The 21131-nt window shown below is 47.4% G+C and overlaps 1 protein-coding gene across 1 annotated transcript in view; it reads right to left on the bottom strand.

Moving 5' to 3' along the window:
* Positions 1 to 1778: 1778 nt before the first annotated feature.
* The window catches only part of PTGFRN (prostaglandin F2 receptor inhibitor), a 77951-nt gene continuing 58598 nt past the window's right edge, over positions 1779 to 21131 (bottom strand). The window contains exons 6-9 of the mRNA XM_036494282.2: positions 20496 to 20915; positions 10707 to 10814; positions 6652 to 6957; positions 1779 to 5208 (exon numbers count right to left, since the gene is read on the bottom strand). Coding sequence (XP_036350175.2) covers positions 5042 to 5208; positions 6652 to 6957; positions 10707 to 10814; positions 20496 to 20915 — 1001 coding nt within the window. The 3' untranslated portion in view covers positions 1779 to 5041. The remainder of the gene's footprint in view (positions 5209 to 6651; positions 6958 to 10706; positions 10815 to 20495; positions 20916 to 21131) is intronic.

Below are 21131 nucleotides of genomic sequence, written 5' to 3'. Positions count from 1 at the left end.
TTCCTGCTAATGTGCACCCTGGGCGGCTACAGCTGACAGCTCAAGTAACTGGGTGCCAGGGAGACCTGGACCATTCAGGGGCCACAGCAGACACTGCAGAGAGCCAGCACATTGGGAGCTCACGTGCTCGCTCTCTGGTTCTATTCCTCTCAACTTAATCATCATAACTTTATTTATTTTTAGATTTATTTATTTTATTGGAAAGGCAGATTTACAGAGAGAAGGAGAGACAGAGAGAAAAATTTTCCATCTGATGCTTTATTTCCCAAATGGCTGCTACGGCCAGAGAACTGAGCCGATCTGAAGCCAGGAGCCAGGAGTTTCCTCTGGGTATCTCACATAGGTTCAGGGTTCCAAAGCTTTGGCCCATCCTCCACAGGCTTCCCAGGCCACAAGTTGAGAGCTGGATGGGAAGTGGAGCTGCCAGGACACGAACCGGTGTCCATGAAATGCCAGCACTTGCAGGATGAGGATTAGCCAATTGAGTCATCATGCCAGGCCCATTCATCATAATTTTAAGTCATTTGCTTCTCAGTCTTTACAGAACATTTTTTAGTGATACTTCTTCACTTCTTTTATTATGATATAAAAACATACAACATAAATTTATTGTCTCATGTATTGTTAGATCTAATTCAGTAATGTTAAGCACATTCACAGTGTGGTTATCAGAGTTGCAGAACTTTTTCATCTTGCAACATGGAAACCCTAGACCTATCACTTATCTATTTCCCCTTCTCCAGGGTCTCGGCAAACACTTTCTGCCTTCTGTTTCCATACTTTTTGATTACTAAACTATATGACCTTGTGGCACATGATAGGAAAAGAGTCCCTGGGGCTTGAAAGAGAAGTACAAGGTAGACAGGTGACAAGAGGCCCTCAGGCAAGCCAAGGGTATGTGCCAAGGCCTGCAGGCCAATTAAGTGGCAGGTCACTCTCACTTAGCACAATGCCTCGACATAGTTTATATGTACAAATAAGGCTTTGTTTTGTTTGTAAATTTAAATTGAGGCAGGAATGAGTTAAGAAACAATGGTTGCTGAAGACCAGCTCTCTGTGTATCAGCATTTGACCTGAACCCAAGCCTCCGGTGTAGATCAGGAAGCTGGCAATGATGGTCCTTTCCCACGCTGAATCTTAACTGCACATAAGATGCGAGGGCCTTCTGCAGGTCTGAAATGGTATCAAGTCGCCAGGCAGTGGGAAAGGTAGGGATGTAGACCCAGCCTGCGAATGACTCGCAGTGTGAGGCAGTCAGTTTCTTGACAGGACAGGAGGCCAGGGGAGGCAGCAGGGAGCTGGGGTACAGGCACTCACTCCTGGCTGGGGCTGCTGGAGCCAGCCACCTGGGGCAGAGTGAGGGGCTGGAACCTTCTCGGTGGATTTGGCTCCAGACTGCATCACAAGTCAGAAACAGCTTTCTGTTGCACTGACAGTACAGCCACAGAACCTTGGGATGTGCTGCCCGCTCCGCACGGTGGAATAATGTCCAGCTTTTCTTTGTTGAGAAGTGAACTACAAAATGCTGAGAATTCCCTGACAGACAGCCAGAATCTTCCATGAGCAGCTCTCTCTCCTAGCCTTCACCTCCACCGTTGGTGGGAAACCCAACAGCAACCCTATTCAGTGCATTCCTTCTCATTGGATGTGGGAAAATCTACGTTTACAGGGTGCAGAGAGCTTTCTTAGGAGGTGCTAACACTGCACAGGGGATCAGCTGTAGTTCCTTGTACCGGAAACCGGAACAGAGGAGGCCAATATCAAGCTCTTCATGCAAATTCAATTTAAATTAAATTTCCTTTAATGAAATAAAAAACAAACGGTGCATTGCATAATATTTGTGGTCACAGTATAAAACAATACAATTAGTTCATATAACTTCGGATATGGACAAAAATACACAAGACCCCTTCTTTGTCAATGGAAAATTCTGCAGATCCTCAGGTGCCAAGCTAAAGAAAAGTCAACCTTTTTTCTCCCAGTGACCTGCACACATATTTCTCACTGAGAATTGGGTCAAACAGCAGAGAACTTACCTAGATCCCAGCCCCCTTCTTCCTCTGTTGTCGTTGGTGAAGCTAAAAAAAAAAAAATCTTTTTTTCTCAAAGTAGCAAGTTGTGTAGTATTGCTTATTATTCCTGCCAAAAAAAGGCTCAGTCTTTGGCTCACAGAGGTGACAAAATCATGGTTGCAAAGCAAGAAGCAAGAGCCACCAGGGAAACAGGCAAAGGTCTGGGCAGAAGGGGTCTCCTTTACCCCAGGATCTCCGGGAGCCACAGGGCTGGGGTGGGGCTGGGGGAGTTGCGGGGAAGACACACACACAAATAAATACATTTCTAAATTAAGAATTAATCCAGCTGGTGAGTCAAGAGTTCCACCGATCTGTGAGAAATCTGGAAAGTTGTTAAAAAGTCAGTTTGCATTTTTCTTATCATTATTTTTTCTAAAAAGGAAAATGTGTATGTAAACATCGTAAAGTAAACAATTTACAGTACAGTCAGGCGGCGCTTAACGACGGGCACACCTCATGAGGACATTGGGGTCGCCCGCCGAGGTCACTCCTGCCAGCTAAGACGTCGTGGTGACGCTATCAGACAGGACCGCAGCGGCAGGTGCTGCCAAACTAACACGTCCTCATGAGCAGCATGACTGTAATTTTGAGGCGTCTATCTGGACACAGGGTAGGCTCTTTCCAGGGAGGAATACTTTTATGAGTAGGAAAAAAAAATCCAAACTTTCTATAAAGTTCCTTTTTGTTAAGAAGTGCAATTTCACCGTGTGAGGCCTGGCGACATTCTTGCTTCATTCACACCAATGCTGCTGACTTCTTCCGGAAGAGCACTTTGTGGGGAACCCTATTTGGTACAACAACACTGTCATAGCCCAGACAACGTCCCTGGAAGGCATCAGCTCCCTGGGGACAAAGTACTAGATTTTTCTCTCTTCTTTCTCCCAGCCCCCAAATGACTCGCAGCTTGGCCAGCCCAATGGACATCAGAGACACACAGCCATAGGTGGAAGCCAATGCCCCAATACCTGTAGCCTTGAACTTCATATCAGTCTGAAAGCAAAAAGGTACAATGCGAGAGCATTCCGCGTCACGCTACCACTAAGCATCTGGAGTGACTCAGTGCACATGTCTTTTGTCCGCCCGGGGCTACCTGGTCACAGCCAAAGCTAAGTACCTTTTCCTCCTCCTAAGAAGGGCCTGAGCTATAACAATCCTGAATTTCCTTTGACCGTAGGCCTGGTAACTGCAAAGGCTTGAAGGGCCTTGGCTGTGACAGATATGGAACCTGTTTATATCTGTTCTCTTTAAATTCTGGTTAGGGAAATCACCTGTGATTCATCTCCTCCCAAATAGCGTTGTTAGAAAATACCAAATCAGCTGCCACCATGGCTGCCTGCTCCTCCTGTCATTATGCATGCTTGGGTGGGGCATCCCCACACTCTGTGCTGAGACCATCAGTGCAGAATCTAACGTCCCAACTCACATGGGCCTCTTGGTGGGCAGAACATCAGGGAAAATTCGGTGGAAATCTGCCTCGGGGCCATGTGGGGGTAAGCACAGAGCCAGGGGTGGGCAGCGGAGAGGGGCAAGTGCGGGGAGGTGGCAAACTGGGAGGCAAGAGCTTAGTTCATCAGGCCAAGCTGGGCAGGGGTGACAAAGAGCCGCATGTGAGTGGCCATGATTTTGCACTATTTTATTGCTCAAAACAAACGGATCTTGTTTAGGAGTCCTGTTGGGAGCCTCTTGCAAGGCCAGCGCTGTGTGTGCAGAAGTGTCAGGGGAGTGCCAGGAGAGCAGGGACCAGGGCCTCGGGGACAGACCGGCCTGCTCTCAACCCTACTGGAGAGGCTGTTCCCATGACAGTCCATTGCTGGGCTTCTATTCGTGTTCCTAATGGGAAAGCAAAGCACGCTGCAAAGCACACTCTTTTTCACTAGATCCCTGTGGGACAGCCTAAAAAGATGTGAAGGGCTGCAAAGGTCATGGCAAACTACATGCCTGCCTGTCTTGTATGCAGCAATCTGCCTTCATGCTAAGGAGCCCAGGCAGCGCCCAGTAGACCCATCTGTCGGTGCCTTTGCAAAGGCCCTGGTGGACAGTTCCTGTGCCCTCATGAGGGGAGCCATAAGCAGCCCCTTGTGCTCCTGGGCCTTTGCTTAAGCTCCTGGGGATCCCGCAGAACTCTCTCTGGAGTCTGCTCCTCTCCTTGTCCCCAGCTTCTCCTCCTTCCCGCCCTGGACAGAGGTGGCTGTGTATTTTTTTTACATATTCATTCTTAAGGCTAAGGTGGCAAGATAAGGTGCTCGGTGGAGAGCTAAATTCTGGATTCCAGGGCCGCCATTCCAGCACTCGCACAAGAAAAACAAACACAAAAGAAGTGGTCAAGGAGCAGAGAAGCGAGAGGGGAGAGGGAAGAAAAATGCATCTGGGCTCCATGAGAAGTTACACACTCCAAGTTTAGGTTTCCAATGAGGTCTAAACCCCTGAAAATGTGGGGCCAGCCAGCAAAAGCCACCCTTGGCCTGCAGCCTCTGGCACAGCTCCACACCAGGTTGAGGCTGAGCCACCCCACCCTGCTGGATGAGCCTCTCGCTGGGCAGGTATGGACCAAGATCTCCCCAGGCCCATCACCCCTTCCTTACCACCACCCCTCGCAATGAAAGCTCTAAACACGCACAAGTCAGCGGATCTATAAACCAGTAGGAGAAAAAAAAAAAGTTAGACGCAGGTTAACCATTAGGAAGCTGCGGTTGGAAAACACACACACACACACACACACACACACACACACACACACGAAGGTTGTCTTTCAAAGTGCCGTGGGAAGAAGAGCTGTGTGCTGGTAACCGTGTCCGCGCTCAGAGCTTGACATGCAGAAGAGAGAGCGCGCCGAGTCCCACCTGAGATTAGAGAGGACTGGTTTGTAGTGTCACACACTTCCATTTGCAAGGTCAAGGTCCTCTTCTTGTCCTGTTGTTCCCACAACGTCCCTCCATCAGTCCCTCCCTTCCCGTGTGCCCGTACACGGCCTAGTCCATTTCCATGGACATGAGCCGGCGCCGCTCCCGCCGCGTCTCCTGCACCTCCTTCTTGCAACACCAGTGGGAGCTGCAATACCCGATGAGGCAGGACAGGAGCCCAATGACGGTGGACAGGCCCACGCCGATCAGCAGAGGGTACTTGAAGGCGTTCAGCACTGGCAGAAGAGATCAAAGGGGAGGCTGGTTAGTGATTGGCCAAGGCAGCCTCCCTGCCCTTGGGAGTAGGGTATCCCTGAGGGATCAGAGCCCATGCATTCTACAACACTGTACCAAAACCTTCATCTGTTGCAAAAATGAGCAAATATCTCCCTCCTCAATTCCCTCTGTGCGTGTGTAGGGTAAGGGAGGAGGATGAAAAAAAAATGATTCCACTCGAAGCCTTTGAATGTCAACCCGCTTTTTAAGCTTTTGGCAGGAGATTGATTTTTAAAAGTCAGGATAAGGGCACCGCACATTCGGCAGCAGATGCATCCTTTAAGAAATTGCATAAATCAATTCTATGCATCAAATAACTGAAGTGTACTAAGGGTGTTATTTTAAGTAACACTATAGTAAATTATCTAGCAAAGTGAATAATCACTCCCCGACTTGTTTGGTAAATCCGGGCTTTCATATGGAGTCACTGTAAGCAAGCAGTTTCTAAGATTCACATAAGGTATTAAAGATGAAGGAAATTTCCAGAAAGGCACAAGGTGCAGATCCCCCCCCCTTCCCCCTCAACCCCGGCCTGAAATCCCACCTTCCTTCTTCCAGGTGGACCTCTGCTGCTTGGGTGACTGCCAACCTGCGCTAAGGGCCTTGTGTCTAGTGTGGCTTCCTTTACATAACAGCCCCAAGGGAAGGTATTAGCTCATCCTACCAGCAAGGAAGCAGATCAGAAATGCTAAGTGACCCATGAAGAGCTGAGGCTTTACCTTCCATCTGCCCCAGACCGACACCTCATACAGGAAACACACTAGAACTCCCCAGAGGCACCTGCACTCATATGCTCTCTAAGGAATGCTTTCAGTAACACTTTCTGCAGAGAAGGCACGTTTCCTGGGAACCAATAACTCCCTACCCTGTGATGCTCCAGGAACGGGGCAGTTCCTGACCACCCAGTGAGGTTGACCTTGGCAATCCGTGTGGGCCAGCAAGGCCAAGTTCCTGGCTCCTGGAGATCCTTCTCTGCACTGCTGACTTCAGGAGGAGCCTCCCCTCTCCGGAAGCAGTGGACCCTAGCAGAAGGTCTCTGAGCTACAGCCCTGCTTGGAGACCTGAGCGCTCTCAGCACTGCCCTCTGCTGGTGTCCCATAGCATCTTTGCCAAGTGGGTTTGTATGGGATTTATAGAAGAGGCAAATCCTCCAAAACTCTTCCCAGTAAGTCTCAAAAATCATTTCTCAGGGGTGCCAACCAGCAGACAACAGCAAAGCAGGAAAGCTAGTGAGAGTTGTCGGGTTCCTTCTGGGGACAGGCGGAGGGCAGGTCTAGAGAGGGAGCAGCACCGACAGTGGCATACTTCCCACTGTTTTGGGAGCCTAGATCCCACCGGTAGCCACAGGGTACATAGAGCCAACATTCCGCGAAATGAGGGCAAGATGTGCATGTTATACTTACCGTCCATCTTCACGGTTATAAAGACAGGCTTAGCCTGGATCTCCACCTCCTTTTGCCAGGAGCCAGTGGGTGACTTCACCCATGGAGTCACGGAGCAATAATAGTTGCCAAAGTCCTGATCCTCAGAACCGTGCACTTGCAGCAAGAACTCCAGCACGCTCACGCGCTCCAGGCTGAGGTTGCTTTTCCAGTCCCTCTGGGCCGTGCTCACTATCCCCTTTCGATCCAGCGAAGACAGCAGGACAGGAGCCTTGTCCAAGCCAAAAGAGTGCACGGCAAACCAGGACACGTCGAAAGCCATGTCATCTGTGGATGGCGAAGCCGAGATCCTGGGATTAGATCAGTGGGCAGGAAGGACCTGGATGCCTCCCACTTATGTGTGACTCTGGCTACAGGCCAACACCACACCACAGGCCTCCCTGAATCCCCTCATAGCTGTTCGATGAAGATATCACATCCCCCCCCAGTGACAGGGAACACCCCAGATCTTCAAAGTAGCACTGCTTGAAGACGTCCAGTGTGAGCTCAGCCCCTAACCACTCCACCACTGTCCCCACCACCACTTAGCCTATAGTCACAGAAGCCAGGGCCAGAAAGGGACTCCCATAGACCATGAGGATCATCAAACTGCCCTGACATGACATTGGAAGTGACATTCCAGGTAGAAGGACCCTGGACTGGAAGGACACTAGAGATCCATGGAACAAAATATACCTAAAAACATTGCTGCCTGAAATTTAGAGCTGTAAATAGTTTAAACTTTATTATTCATTATGTTTTTCTTTTCCCCCTTTCTGTACCAATGTGCTTATGTTCAAAACAAGAGGGGGCAAAAAAAAGTCAAGCTGAGAAATGGAACACGGTTTAACAGTCAGGGAGGAATGCTGCTGAATTGTAAAGTGCCCCGCGAAATTAAGGTTGCAACAGCCTCAGATCAATGGGTATGGGCACAAGAGAAAAGAGACTCTGTCATGCATGGCGATTCACAGAGGCAGTGCAAACGGCACCCAGCACCTGCCCCTGACCCTTCCTTGCGACCTGTGTCAGCAATGCTTGGCTGTGTCAGCTCCGGGCGCCCCCCGGCAGCCCAGAGAAAGGTGCAGGTACCACAAACACTGTGGAGGCTGTGTTCCTGACAGCCTTCTAAGAAGGGTTTTTCTGTAGATGTTAAATAAAACAATTTTCCCCCAAAACAAAATAAAATAGAAATTTACTCATTTAGGAAAAACATACTAAATAACCTCAGAAAGCACATCAGGAGGCAAATGAATCATGCTTAGCTGCTCACATGTTCAACAACAACAAAAAATGATGTTCAATGCAAAGCAAGAGCTTGGGCAGCATTACCCAGATGCTAATCCTTGTCTACTCTTAAAAACATAGCCTCTGCCACCCTGCCTGGTCAGCCCAGCGTGGCAGTCAGCTCACTGGGCACTGTGGCACTGCACTGTCCTCTTCCTGGAGTAGAACGCTCTCTGCAGGAAGAGCAGTGGGAATACGGGGTCCTCCTCACACCTCCCCCAGGGCAGGGGTGGGAGGGTGGGTGGGGGTCGAGTGGGACCCCAGCTCAGCGCTGTTGCCTGTGTCTGGCTGCTCACTGAAGGTACAAAGCCACAGTGGAGTGCTTGGTCCTTGTGTGGAGACTCTAGCCCCTGCTGCCCACTGTGCCTTGCCAGAACCCCAGCACCGGCACTTGCGGCTCTAGGCCCTGGGCAAGGTCACTTCCTTACCTATAAAACAGGAATCATAGCATCCACGATTACAGGTTATAAAAATGCTTAGAATGGGTCTTGGAACTTAGAGTTCCCTAACAGTAGGCACATGCTTAATTATCCCCACAGTTCAACATCCATGGTCCTATACACACATGCCACTAACCCGAAGGCCTGTTGGTGGTACTCTGCCTGCACCAGCAGGGATACTGAGTCCCTTCCCTCCTCTACTCTGCAGGTGTCAGCTGCCGAAGCTCTCACCCCTGCCCCTCTCCCCAGACAGCTGGCCCTTGCTAACAGAAACCACCTCCTAGGGGAGCCTGGCAGTAGTTGTGCAGTGCCTTAGCTGGTGGGCACTGCAACCTAAGGATGTAAAAGCCCAGAACCTAGGTGGCCTACGCTCTGTGGTAGGACTTGTTGCAGCATCACATGGGGAGTTGGAATCCCTCTGCCCATCCTCCTCCTTGGTCCTATATAGATTCCTGATTCCCTCGCGGTGCTGGGCCTTGGGGGACCACTAGCATGCTTGCCTTGGGCTTCTGTTTCTACGGGCTACATTGTGCCATTCCTCCATCTCCACCCTGGCCACTGTGGCCTTGGCCCCCAGCATTCATCTGTAACACACCCTCTCCAGAAGCAGTTTCTCCAACCCTTAGGAGATGTGAGGGAAAACTAAACTGTAGCTGTGTTTAATTATTCAGAATCTCCCACCCACACAGTCCAAGGGTGCAAAGTTCTGGAAAATTGGGATCTGCCAGGTAACAGCCACCTATAGCTTTGCAATTACTCTGTAGGAAAAATACTTTCATATTGAGGGCACAACCAGTGACCCATTAATCTACTGAGAAAGAGCATTTAAAGGGTTTAGTTTTGTGCATCATATGTGAGTTTTAGGGGGTAAAAATGGCATTAGCTTATCCCTGCTTTGGGGAAGCATGTGTCCCAACTTTTCTGTGTGGACTATTTTATCTCGCTGTCCATTTCACTTCTGGATGCTGCCTTCATTTCCCCCCATCTGCACACAGGTAGCTCAATGGAGGAGTGGCAGCTCACTCAAGACCCAGGCTTCTCATTCTCTACCTACCCACCCAGTGAACGCCCCGGCTGGTTCAATGGGTTTCCTCCCTTTCCTTCTGTCTTCCACAAACACTGCTTTTCCCCACCTCTGGCAGGCACCTGTATCTAGCTTCCCAAGACAGCCCATGTTGTTATCCATCAACAAGCCCAGGGTCAGCTAACCACAGCTCGTGGGTCAAATCCAGGCTGCCACCTGCTGTTGTAGGCAAAGCGACACCAGAACACAGCCATGATCATCGGCTTCTGATGCCCACTGCTGCTGTCGCACTGAGTTACGGTACTTGTAGCTACTGAAGAGCCAAACATACTTCCTGTCCAGGTCCTTCACAGCAATCAGTGCAGGCTGTGAGCCAGTGGTCACCTGCAAGTCCTGCGGGGGCCTGAACCAGGCCTCCACTGTCACACACCAGCCCTGGGTGCTGGCTCTGACTTCACTAGGGTCACCGTCCCCAGACTGAACCTGCTTCTAGTTTCTCACCAGGGCCACGTCTCAGAAGTACAATTCTGCTCCTGGCCAGAAGCCAAGGTTCTGTTTGTGACAGGGTGGGGCGGGATAAGGAATGTTCAGGGTCAAAGGGGCAGAGCAGAAAGCAGCCTGTGGTGAGCTGGGTTCCCTGAGGGAAAGGGCAGTGGCAGGTGCAGGCCTGGCCAGAGCACAGATTGCCTCAATGTGTTCAATGTTCTTCTGAGCCCTAATGAGTAAGACCGATAGGTTCTCACAACTCTTGGCCATCCTGTTGGGAACAAAGAAAAGCTCTACAAAGATGTCCTGAGAATTCTAACTTCAACAGTACCCCTAGAGTTGCTTGTAGCCCCTCTGTTCCGTATTTCTCCACAATGCTAACTGCTAAGTGACACTATTCAGCAATCTGTGTCTTGCTTCTGTTTTTAGCTAGCTTGCACGCTCCAGGGTGGCAGCCTTTGGGTACTCTGTGCACTCCACCACTCTACATTCACAGCAGCACCTGCACGTAGGAGCTCCAGAACCTCTGAATGGATGAGATACACAGAGCAGGAACAGGACCTGGAGGGGTGAATCAAACCAGCCCAACATGGGCCTGGAGGGATCCACTGATTGCCCTTTCAACTCAGCCACTCAGCAAGTATTTATTAAATGCCTGTAATGTACATAACGTGCCAAGCCAGGCAATTGTGGGACAGACAGATAATCCTGTCCCGGACCCCGACATCTGTGTAGCACATTGAAAATGATATGGGAGAGCCACAGAAAGCAATGTGAGGAGGGGCTGGGATGGGGAGAGGTACCTGGATCCAGCACTGCCCCTTCAACGGTGATGATGCAGAACAACCTGACCAGGTCTCCTCGGGTGACCGACGGCGTTTCTGAATGCACAGAGGCGTTAAAAACAGGACCTGGAAAAAAAAAATCACACTTTTGTGAGATTCCACTGCTGGTGCTCATGTGGGAATCTCCATGTGGAAAGTGGTCTGGAAATTCATGAATACATGTTTTCAGGTTCCCTTGCTGCTCTTCAGAGAGACACAAACCTTGGCTGCCTCCAAATGCACCTCACCTTAAGAGGAGAACAAAACAGAACTCCACCTGGAGACTTACTTTTACTCCTGGCTTTTCCTTTGCTTTCTTCTTCTTTTTTTTTTTAAGATTTATTTATTTTTTTTTAATTTTTATTACAAAGTCAGATATACTGAGAGGAGGAGAGATAGAGAGGAAGTGGAGCTTCCAGGATTAGAACCAGCAGCCATATGGGATCAAGGCGAGGACCTTAGCCACTAGGCCACGCTGCCGAGCCCTTCCTTTGCTTTCTGACAACCTTGGCCTCGGGCAGGCCACCCCTACCTTGCTTCCTTGTACAGCCAGGGTTGTTTCTGATTCAGTGCAGTGAGTTCTAGGTCAGGGGCACTTGGAAATCACAAGGACAGGGACTGGTCCATGGACGCTTTTGGGGTGAGCAGCCTCCTCACGCTGTGCTGGGCACTGCGGACAGGAGCTCTGATGTAGAGAGGCTGAATGCTAGCAAGGACATGGGCACACTAACATTGCTGATATGTCTGCATATGCAATAGGACGTGGAGCATGGCTCCAGGCCACCAAGGGAAACTGAGGCAGCCTGGATAGTCAAGGGTTTGAGGCTGTGTTTAGGTGTGGACAGTGAATATATGAGAACTCTGTATTTTCTGTAACTTAAAATTTCCCTTAAAAAAAAGTTTAATAAAGCTGAGCAAACAGAACTTCCTTCTCCAGGCAAGACCTGTCCTGCATACCTCCCTGAGAACACAACGGACACCGTGTCTTTGTGTGAGAGTGTTTCATAGCTGTAATGCACACTGAGCTCAGAGTTGCAGGCTTGCTTTATCTCAGCGGGGTTTCCTGGGAAGCAAAGATAGATGAGCTTTGGCTGGTGACTCTCACAGAAGAATAGAGGTATTAGGTACAGTGTGGTGGTATAGCCTGATAATCCTCTGCCTGTGGTGCTGGCATTCCATATGGGCACTGGTTCATGTCCCAGCTACCAATCCAGCTTTCTGCCCCAGCAGCAGAGGATGGTCCAGGTCCTTGGGCCCCTGAACCCATGCGGAAGACCCAGAAGAAACTCAGGCTTCTGGCTTTGCACTGGCCCAGCTCTAGACGTTGCAGCCATTTGGGAAGCGAATCAGTGGATGGAAGGTTCTCTGTCTTTCCTTTTCTCTGTAAATCTGCCTTTCAAATAAAATAAATCTTTAAAATTTTTTTTGTTTTAATATAGTTTTATTTTGAATTCTGAACTATGTGGTACAATTTTGTATGGGCTGGGATTCCCACCCCCAAACTCCCATCCCTAATAATAAATAAATCTTTTAAAAAAATGCAAGTGTTACTAGTTTCATGTTCAAGTTGCCAGAAAGGAGAAAGGACCCTAATGTACTGTTTATAAACTTCTAGATGAAATGACTATGAGAAAGACAGTACAAGGTCATATCAACAGCAGGAAGCAGTTGACTGAAATGCCTTATTTCCATTTCACCATGACAACTACTAACAGGACACATTGCCAAGTAGGGAAAAAATTGTGTTTTGCTTGGAGAAAGGTGAGGGGTGGTTGTAGAGCATGGAGCCCTTGGGGGGTCAGCCAGCCCTGGTGGGTCCCGCTGAGATTCCTGATTAGCTGGAGGGCAATGGGGCAGGAGGAACTCTAGAGGGGAAGGAGGATTTAACAGAATGGCAGGCCCAGGGAGGGCTAACAGGACAAGGAGTCCCAACCTACTCTGACCCCATGTCCTTTGGTGAGCTCAGTTCTCAGCCCTGGCTCCCTTGGGTCCTCAGCACAGACTTACTCTGTCTATAGCGGCACAGAGCGAGTGGGCAGGGTGGTGGTGGTGGCCGAGTGGACCTGAGAGTGAGTACAGGTGGGCGGCAGCATGGCAAGCCATGGCATGTGCTCTTTGTGCTCTTGGATTAAGGATATCATGTCATAAACAGAATTACACCAAGACCCTTCCCAAGAGAAAGTAAAATGACAAAAGATGAAGAAATCTTCATGGTGGATTCTTGTGTTTAGTGGCTTGATCTGAAACATCAAAGACTTACAGAATGGGTTACAATTCACTATTCCCAGAGAAACCCTCCAGTGCTTTCTAGTCACAGGTGAGCGTTGCCATTCCCCCCGCTGGTCATGGACGGTGGCTTTGCCGTGACACACCATTTGCTCAAGGCCAAGAAGAGGCCGTGGGTGTGGTAGCCCTTCAGTGGCCTTCCTGAACAGGTCATCAGCTCCCTGGGTCCCTATCCCAGGCTTAAAATATTTCCATTGTGGTTAACTGTTAAAGGTGATGCTGCTGTGAGGGGGATTTTTCCCAGTAACAGATAATGGCACAGGGAGTTCCCATGAACCGGACTCCCTGAGGGTCCAATCGGCAGAGGGCATCAGGAGCGCTAAGCTTTTACAGACAAACACAGCCATGTTTAACGCCAGCCCTTGAAACACTTATCTGCTAATGGCAGCACTTTAATGAAAGCAAAAATCATAGCCCATCTGTCTGTTCATCAGTACCGTGACAATTAAGCAAATTCTGGCTCTGGAGCTGCCATTTACCTAGAGTTTATTCTAGCTCCAACAATGCTTATCTTACAAGACTAAATGGGGGAAAGCAGGCTACAAAGTGGGAGAGATAGCCCAAGATTAAAGCCATAAGTGAAAACCTACAGGACAAAAACTCCAGGAAAATGAACAACACAGAATTGTCTCAGTTTGCTAAGAGTCTCTTTTCCTTTTTTCTATTATTTTACTCTAATTTTCAAACTTTATGTATTAAGAAGAAAAAAATTCACTACTATTTTATTAAAAGGCTAAAAGCCTAGACACCATGCCATTTCTGATATCCCAATTTCCTCCCGACACTGGATTTCACCAAGAGGCAGTGGTGCTGAAATTGGGACAGGAAGGTGGCTGCAGGGAGGACCTTGTCATCACACGTCTTAAAGCTAAGCTGCTGGTTTTTAGGAAAGAAGGGCCGTTTGCTTTCAAGACCATGTTTGCTGCAGGCTACTTAGGGCTACCGCATTGTGCTGTGTGAATTCACTGGCAGCTTCTCCTACTTAAAATGTGAATTGACTACCCTGGCATCAAGGATTAAAGAAGATAAAAACCTTAGGCAGGCCATTCAACCTGGAAGCTGCGGGGATTTTATCTGTTCTGCTGAGATTTACGAACTTGAGAAATAAGATTTAATACCCACTCCTCACCCAGAAAAGCATGGAAAGCTCTTATGTTTTCCTTTTTCCACATCACAGATTAAAAGAGAGATCAAATAAGAATGTAAAATGAGATGGAATTGATGTCTATGGCTACACAAATAAAGGACCACAACCACAGGGTCATCTCCATTGCAGGGACAACGAAGCAGCATCAGACAACAGCTCCATGACAAGAACTCTCAATAACTTAAGAACCAAAGGAAACTCCTTCAGCCTGACAAGGGATACCCAGGAAAACCCACGTGTGACACAACACACCGTGATGGAAGACTGAAAGCCTTCTTCCTGCCATCAGGAATGAGCCAAGGATGTCCACATGTGCTACTGCTTCTATTCAACGTTGTACCAGAGGTTCCAGAACACACAGCAATGAAGCAAGAAGAGGAAGTGGAAGGTATTCGGCCAGGTTTGGTCACGACAAAAGCAGTACACAACACAGAATGCCAAGGTGAGGTTGCCTGTGTCAGATGTGACCGCAGCACCCAACCAGCACATGTGAGAACCAGAAATGGAGGGGGCAGAGCCGGCAGGGGAATAAGGGGTGGTTCCCTTGCTGGACAGCTACTCCCACTGGAGAGCGTGAGTTGGGATGGGGACAGACCAGACTAGGCAGGGCTACAACACCTGTGCGCCTCATGTGGACTAGATCAGGGAAAAACCCGGCTGGGCTGATTATTCCTACCGGTGCAATTTACAATTAGAGTGGGTGAGGGTTGTTTGGGCTTAGCCACAGCATCAGCTGGCAGATGCTGGCACTGGGGTCTATTTCTGTCAAGTTAAGCCACAGAACCACCTGGAGAGTGCATAATCTGGGAGTGGGAGTAGCCTGGGAGGGAAATAGTGGGCTCCTCCCTCTTGGGTTACCACTCCCATGGGAGGGCACGAAAACTAGGACAGGGACTGGGGTGGCTTGAGAGACACCCAAAAACATCCGTGAAGGCTGGATAGTGGAGCTGGTTAGATGGAACTAAGCTTAAATACCCACTGACATGTATGAGAGCAGACTAGTCCGCTACACATACTGGCAAACCAGGGTAGGGGGCAGGTGTGATGGGGTTATTGTGGGTTGCTCCGACTAGACTGCAGCTCCCACTGGTTTATGTGAGGGCCGAGTATGTGCTGGGCAGAACCAGGCTGGACTACAACACCCATTGGTTCCAGTGGAAGACAGGGCTGGAAGCAGAACCAACCCAGCAATTGCAACCACCAGCTGATCGGGGCAATGGACTATGCCGGGCCCTGTGCTTGCTAGCACATACAAGAATCTGGTCTGGAAATATCTCAGTTTCTTTGGGGATCCCCCAATCGAGCTTCCGGACTCAGAACCCTAAACATCAAAAGACAGAGGACAGAACAAGTCAATCAACCACCTCAGCTATATGTTGGCAGTGAAAAACTGGGCAAACGGAGACTCTATGTTGGACTATGTCAATCAGTGGATTCTTCAACGACCTCATCATGCTTGGAGTGGTGAGAGTGGCAGCAATTCAGAACTGTTGAACTATCAAAACCACTTGAGTAAGAGCCTCAGAGCATGCCACACATCAGGGACCTGGGGTGGGTGGAAGATTGGGTGGGGCTTCTCCCTTAAAATCCCCTTTTACATCAGATATATTAAGGAAACAATATGGAGCTAATTGTCTTGCCCATCTTCCTATAGTGCTTGAACCTTTTTACCCTAATTATGTCAAGATTGTCCAAAAAATAAATTTAAAAAAAACCTATCCCTAATCACAGATGACATGATATCTTCCCAAGAAGTCCAGAAAAAAGTATCAAAATTAATAAGCAAGTTCAGCAAAATTCCAGATATAAGACACACAAAAATCTGTTGAATGATAAATTAAGAAAGCAATTCAATTTATACTAGTATGAAAGAGTCTAAAATTCTTAGGGTAAATTTAACAAAGGAAGTGTATTATATCTACAGTGAACTCTATAAAACATCACTGAAAGAAATTACCACGTCCAAAATAAATGGAAAGACATCCCATGTTTATGGATTGGAAGACAATATTGCTAAGTGACAGTATTTCCAAACTGTTCTATAGATTGAACACAATCCCTATCCAAGACTAAGCTGGTTTGCTTGTTTGTAGCAATTAAGAGGCTGATCCTAAAAGTCACATGAAATACAGGAAATCAAACTAGCCAAAACAATCGTGAAAAAGAGCAGAGTTGAAAGGATCACACATCTTTTTTTTTAACGATTTATTTATTTTTACTTTAAAGTCAGATATACAGAGAGGAGGAGAGACAGGGAGGAAGATCTTCCGTCTGTTGATTCACTCCCCAACTGGCTGCAATGGCTGGAGTTGAGCTGATCTGAAGCCAGGAGCCAGGGGCCTCATCCAGGTCTCCCACGCAGGTGCAGGGTCCCAAGGCTCTGGGCCATCCTTGACTGATTTTCCAGGCCACAAGCAGGGAAAGCAGGGCTGCTGGGATTAGAACCAGTGCCCATTTGGGATCCCTGTGCATTCAAGGCAAGGACTTTAGCCACTAGGCTACCTACCGCACCAGGCCCAAGCTCACATGACAAATTTTACATACAAAACTTCAGAGCACAAATAAAAAATGAGTGGTGTAATGAATAAATTGACCTCCTAAGATACTGGTAGTCTATAAGGACACCAGCTCTCATCCTGCCTGCTCCAATTGTAATCTGGGTGTCTGCCAATGGCTAAGGAAAAGGTGACCCAAAGGTTTGGTTTTCTGTACTCACATGAGAGACCTGGAAGAAACTCCTAGCTCCTGTCTTTGTCCTGACCCCGTCCTGGCCATCTCATCTCATCTCATCTCTTTCTTTCTCTCTCTGCAACTCTTTCAAATAAATAAATAAATCTTTAAAACAAACAAGCAAATAAAAACAAACAAAAAAAGATACTGGTATAAGGACAGAAATAAAGATCACTGCAATAGAACTAAAAAATCTAAACATGTAAACCTTTACATGTCTAATGATTAAATGCTTCTTTGCTAAGGGCATCAATATAAGTCAATGGGGGAAAGCACACACTCTTCAGTAAATGTTGCTGGGAGAGCTGTGCACATCCACGTAGAAGAACAAAGTTGCACCCTTTCCTCACATCCTACACAAAAATAAACTCAAACTGAACACCGCTGCAAATGCAGAGCTAAAACTGAAAAAATCCCTAAAAGAAGTCACAGGTGTAATTCTTGATGTAGATTCGACAATGATTTCTCAAGACATCCAATGTACAAACCAAAAAGAAGAGAAAGAAACACAACAAACTGGACTTCATCAACACTCTGACGGTTGGCATCTGGCCTAGTGGCGAAGGCGGCCTTACTGACGTGCCAGGTCTGACTCCCGGCTGCACGGCAGATTCCAGTTTCCTACTAATGAACACACTGGATGCAGCAGTAACAGCTCAATTGTGTCACTCATGTGGAAAATGTGAATTTACTTCCCAGCTCTTGGCTTAGACCCAGCACAGCCCTGACTATGGCAAGCATTCAGGGAAAAACCAGCAGATAAGAGGTCTCTGTGTGTCTATCTCTCTGTCTTTCAAATAAATCAAAACAATTTTTAAAGAAAATTCAAAACTTTGTTTCGTTAGTGGACTCGAAAGTGGAAAGAGAACCCAAAGAATGAAAGACGCTAATACACATGGAAGCATCATTCATGACAAATGGCAGGAAGAATCTAAATGCCCACTAGCAGGTAAATGGATAAATCAAATGTGGCATACTCATACAATGGAATATTATTCAGTCACAAAAGGATTGAAGTCATCATTCATGCTATAACATGGCTGCACCTGGGAAACATCATGCCACGTGAAAAAAGTTATCCACAGAGTTCCATGTGTTGTTTGGTTCTGTTTGCGAACCAAGAAGCCAATTTATGGGGATGCAGTAGGTTAGTAGTCACTAAGGGACGAGGGTTTGGGGCAGGAAGTGGCTGCTAATGGGAACAGGGATTAAAACTAGTAAGAGTGGTCCCAGCGCGGTAGCCAAGCAGCTAAAGTTCTTACTTTGAATGTGCCAGGATCCCATATGAGCACCTTTTCTAATCCTGGAAGATCACTAGTGAACTTTATACATTCACTAGAAACCACTGAAAACTGCACACTCTAAATGAGTGAATGCTGTGGCATATGTATTGCACCTCAGTAAAGTTGTTATTGAAAACAAAAATATAGATACACAGCAGAGGAGACTTATGCAATTTTTTCTCTTCCCACACCTAAAGGCATAAATCAACATTTCCCTTTTATTAATTTAAAGGTTAAAAGAGGCTAGGAGATTTCACTGTCTACTATAAGAGGTTATAATAATGCAAGATAATATTATTAGAAAACAAACTTTACTAGAGTTTACCTTTAATACAAATGCTAATAAATTCATTCAATAAATATTTATATTCCTTTCACTGATTCAGTTCATACACAAATTTTTATAAATGAGTATAAATGTATGCATTCAGAAATTTTTAACTGGGATAAGTAAAAATACCTACTTGTAAATTCACAAATGATAATCTTTTTATTAACCGTCTAAATAAGGTTCAGAGGTAAAAGTTTTAAAATCATCTTTCTGCTGCAACACACACACAGGTCTGAGGATCTTAAATTACACACATGAGGAGGAAATACTTCTATTTGAGAATAGAAGCAGATATAAAAACGCATGCCTTAATCAAGTTTCCTACAGTTGACTATAACTAATGACTCTTCTTAACAAATCGAGCTGACAGATACGTCCATCCATACCGTGGCAGCTCCAGCAACTTGACTATTTAATAGGGAATCTTTTTTCCAACCTCCAAGCAAGGTAAGGAATAAGGCTGAGATGATCATGGCCCCTATGGAAACAAGGCTGTAATGAGTTGGGCCAGGAATAGTAGTCACGACCTTCCATCCTAAAGGGCCTCAAGAACGGAAAGCCATGCGATTGGGTAAGACCAGGGTCTCAGCTTTCATCTGACGTCACTTAGGACGTCACTTAGGCCCTCTGTAGGTTCAACGTATTCATCTTTCGTCACTTTTCCAAAGGCTCTCAAGTAGCTAAGTTTCCACCTATTTCTTAAAAGTAAGAGCAGAAATGAATGTTCACCTAAATATTTGTACACAAATGCTCACAGCAGCATTATTCGTAATAGTTAAGGACTGGAAACATCCATCAGATGATGAATGGATAAACAACACGTGGTATAGCCACACAAATGATTATTAGTCATAAAAATGAGGTAGAGATACATTACAACAATGGACTTGGAAAACATCATGCACAGGCACCAATGACCACAGATCACATGATTCTAATTGTGGAGAAATGTCTAGAACAGGCAAATGTACAGAGACAAAAGAAGAGCAGTGATTCCTGGAGGCTGAGGGGTGGGTTGGAGGATGTCAGCTAAAAAAAATCCAGGGATTCTTTGAGGGATAATGATAATGTTCTAAAATTGGCTGTGGTGTGCAGGGATGGCCACACAATCCTGTGAACATATGAAAAACCATCTAACTATGCATGTCACATGAGTAAATTCTATGGCATGTGAATAAATAAAACAAAACAAAATGTGAGGCCATTCCATTGAAACCTGAGGGTGAGAGTCAGCATTGTAGTATGGTCTTTGTGGGGCTCAGGGGCAAAGAGGTCACTAAGTCAATAAGATGGCGACTAAAGTCAGTCCAGGCCACTGGTGGGCAAGATGGCAGCCAAGGACAGAGCCCTGGGCGTGAACCAGAGCAGGAGTCACGTAGCTCCAAGGAAATACTGATCGACCAGGGCCACCTTGCTCACCTACCCCTGGCCTACGGGAGGTGGCTTCCGCAGTCATTCTCCTAGTAAGTGGCTCCTAGTTTCTCCCCTTCTGGAATTCCCGAAATTCCCGGGCTGAGGCTATCCCTTACCCTATATAAGAAATTGAATTTCCCCAATCAATCGGAACTGCTTAGACAGAACCCCTGTCAGTCTGTTTGTCTCTCGTAGGCCGGGAGGCTGGGTGGCGAGCAGCAGGCTCATTCTCTCTGGCAACGGGGTACTAAAGGAATCTGTGGGGGAGACCCTGCAGTCTTCCCACTTGAGTACTAGTTCAAGTCTAGATTGTTCCACTTCCAATTCAGCCCCCTGCTAACACACCTGGGAAAGCAGCAGAAGATGGCCCAAGTGCTTGGGCCCCTGAAACTTCATGTGGCAGACCTGAACTGAGTTGTCATCTTCCAAGATTTGGCCAAGGCTGTGTTCCCTGTGGCCATCAGTGGGGAGGGAGTGGCGAACTAGCAGTTGGCAGCTCTCTGTCTCTCAAATATACAAAAAGTATTATTTTTCCCTCAATAGAATCAATCTATGACCCTACGGGGCTCCCTACTTACCTGAGGTTTGGAAGTCAATTTCAATAGGATTGGAAAGACTAGTTGCTGCTTCTCGCCACAGGCTGCCCCCAACAGGTGACCAGGCTGTCACCACACAGCGGTACAGCCCCGCATCGGAGACCTGAGTTTGGTACATTCGATAGCGGAATTCATCCTCTTGGACTTTCTCCAACACAACACCATCCACCCGCGATGCATCTGTCCAGTTCTCCAGCTTCACCACAGAGTCCTGGTCCAGGGAGATGATGTACTTGGTTTCATTGGGGCTGGAGAGGTCCCCGACAGGTTTCTCAGCCGTGATGAGAACAGAGTAGCGTGGCGACTTAATATTCTTGGAAGACACTTTGCAAGTCATTTCAAAAGTATTTCCTGCAGCAAAGAAAGGCTTCGGCTGTCTTGCCTTCACCACGAGCACAGACTCTGAAATGAAGTACAGAGGGAATGATTTCCAAGAGTATCGGTTAGAGTACATTTGCATGAAAAGCAAAGTGTCGAGGAAATAGAACATTGTCTACAAACTGCCCCACAAAGGCAATTAGGAGATTCTAGAAACCCAGGGAGACAACATGTGGAGCTGGAATCAGGCTGAAAGCTGCCATATTGGACAAAGCAGTCAGAAACGACTTAATGGGAAGC

The sequence above is a fragment of the Ochotona princeps genome, chromosome 2, assembly GCF_030435755.1.
Source record: "Ochotona princeps isolate mOchPri1 chromosome 2, mOchPri1.hap1, whole genome shotgun sequence".
In the NCBI taxonomy this organism is placed as follows: domain Eukaryota; kingdom Metazoa; phylum Chordata; class Mammalia; order Lagomorpha; family Ochotonidae; genus Ochotona; species Ochotona princeps.
The sequence above is the reverse complement of the archived record's forward strand: the minus strand, read 5'-3'. Positions and strand labels throughout refer to the sequence as shown.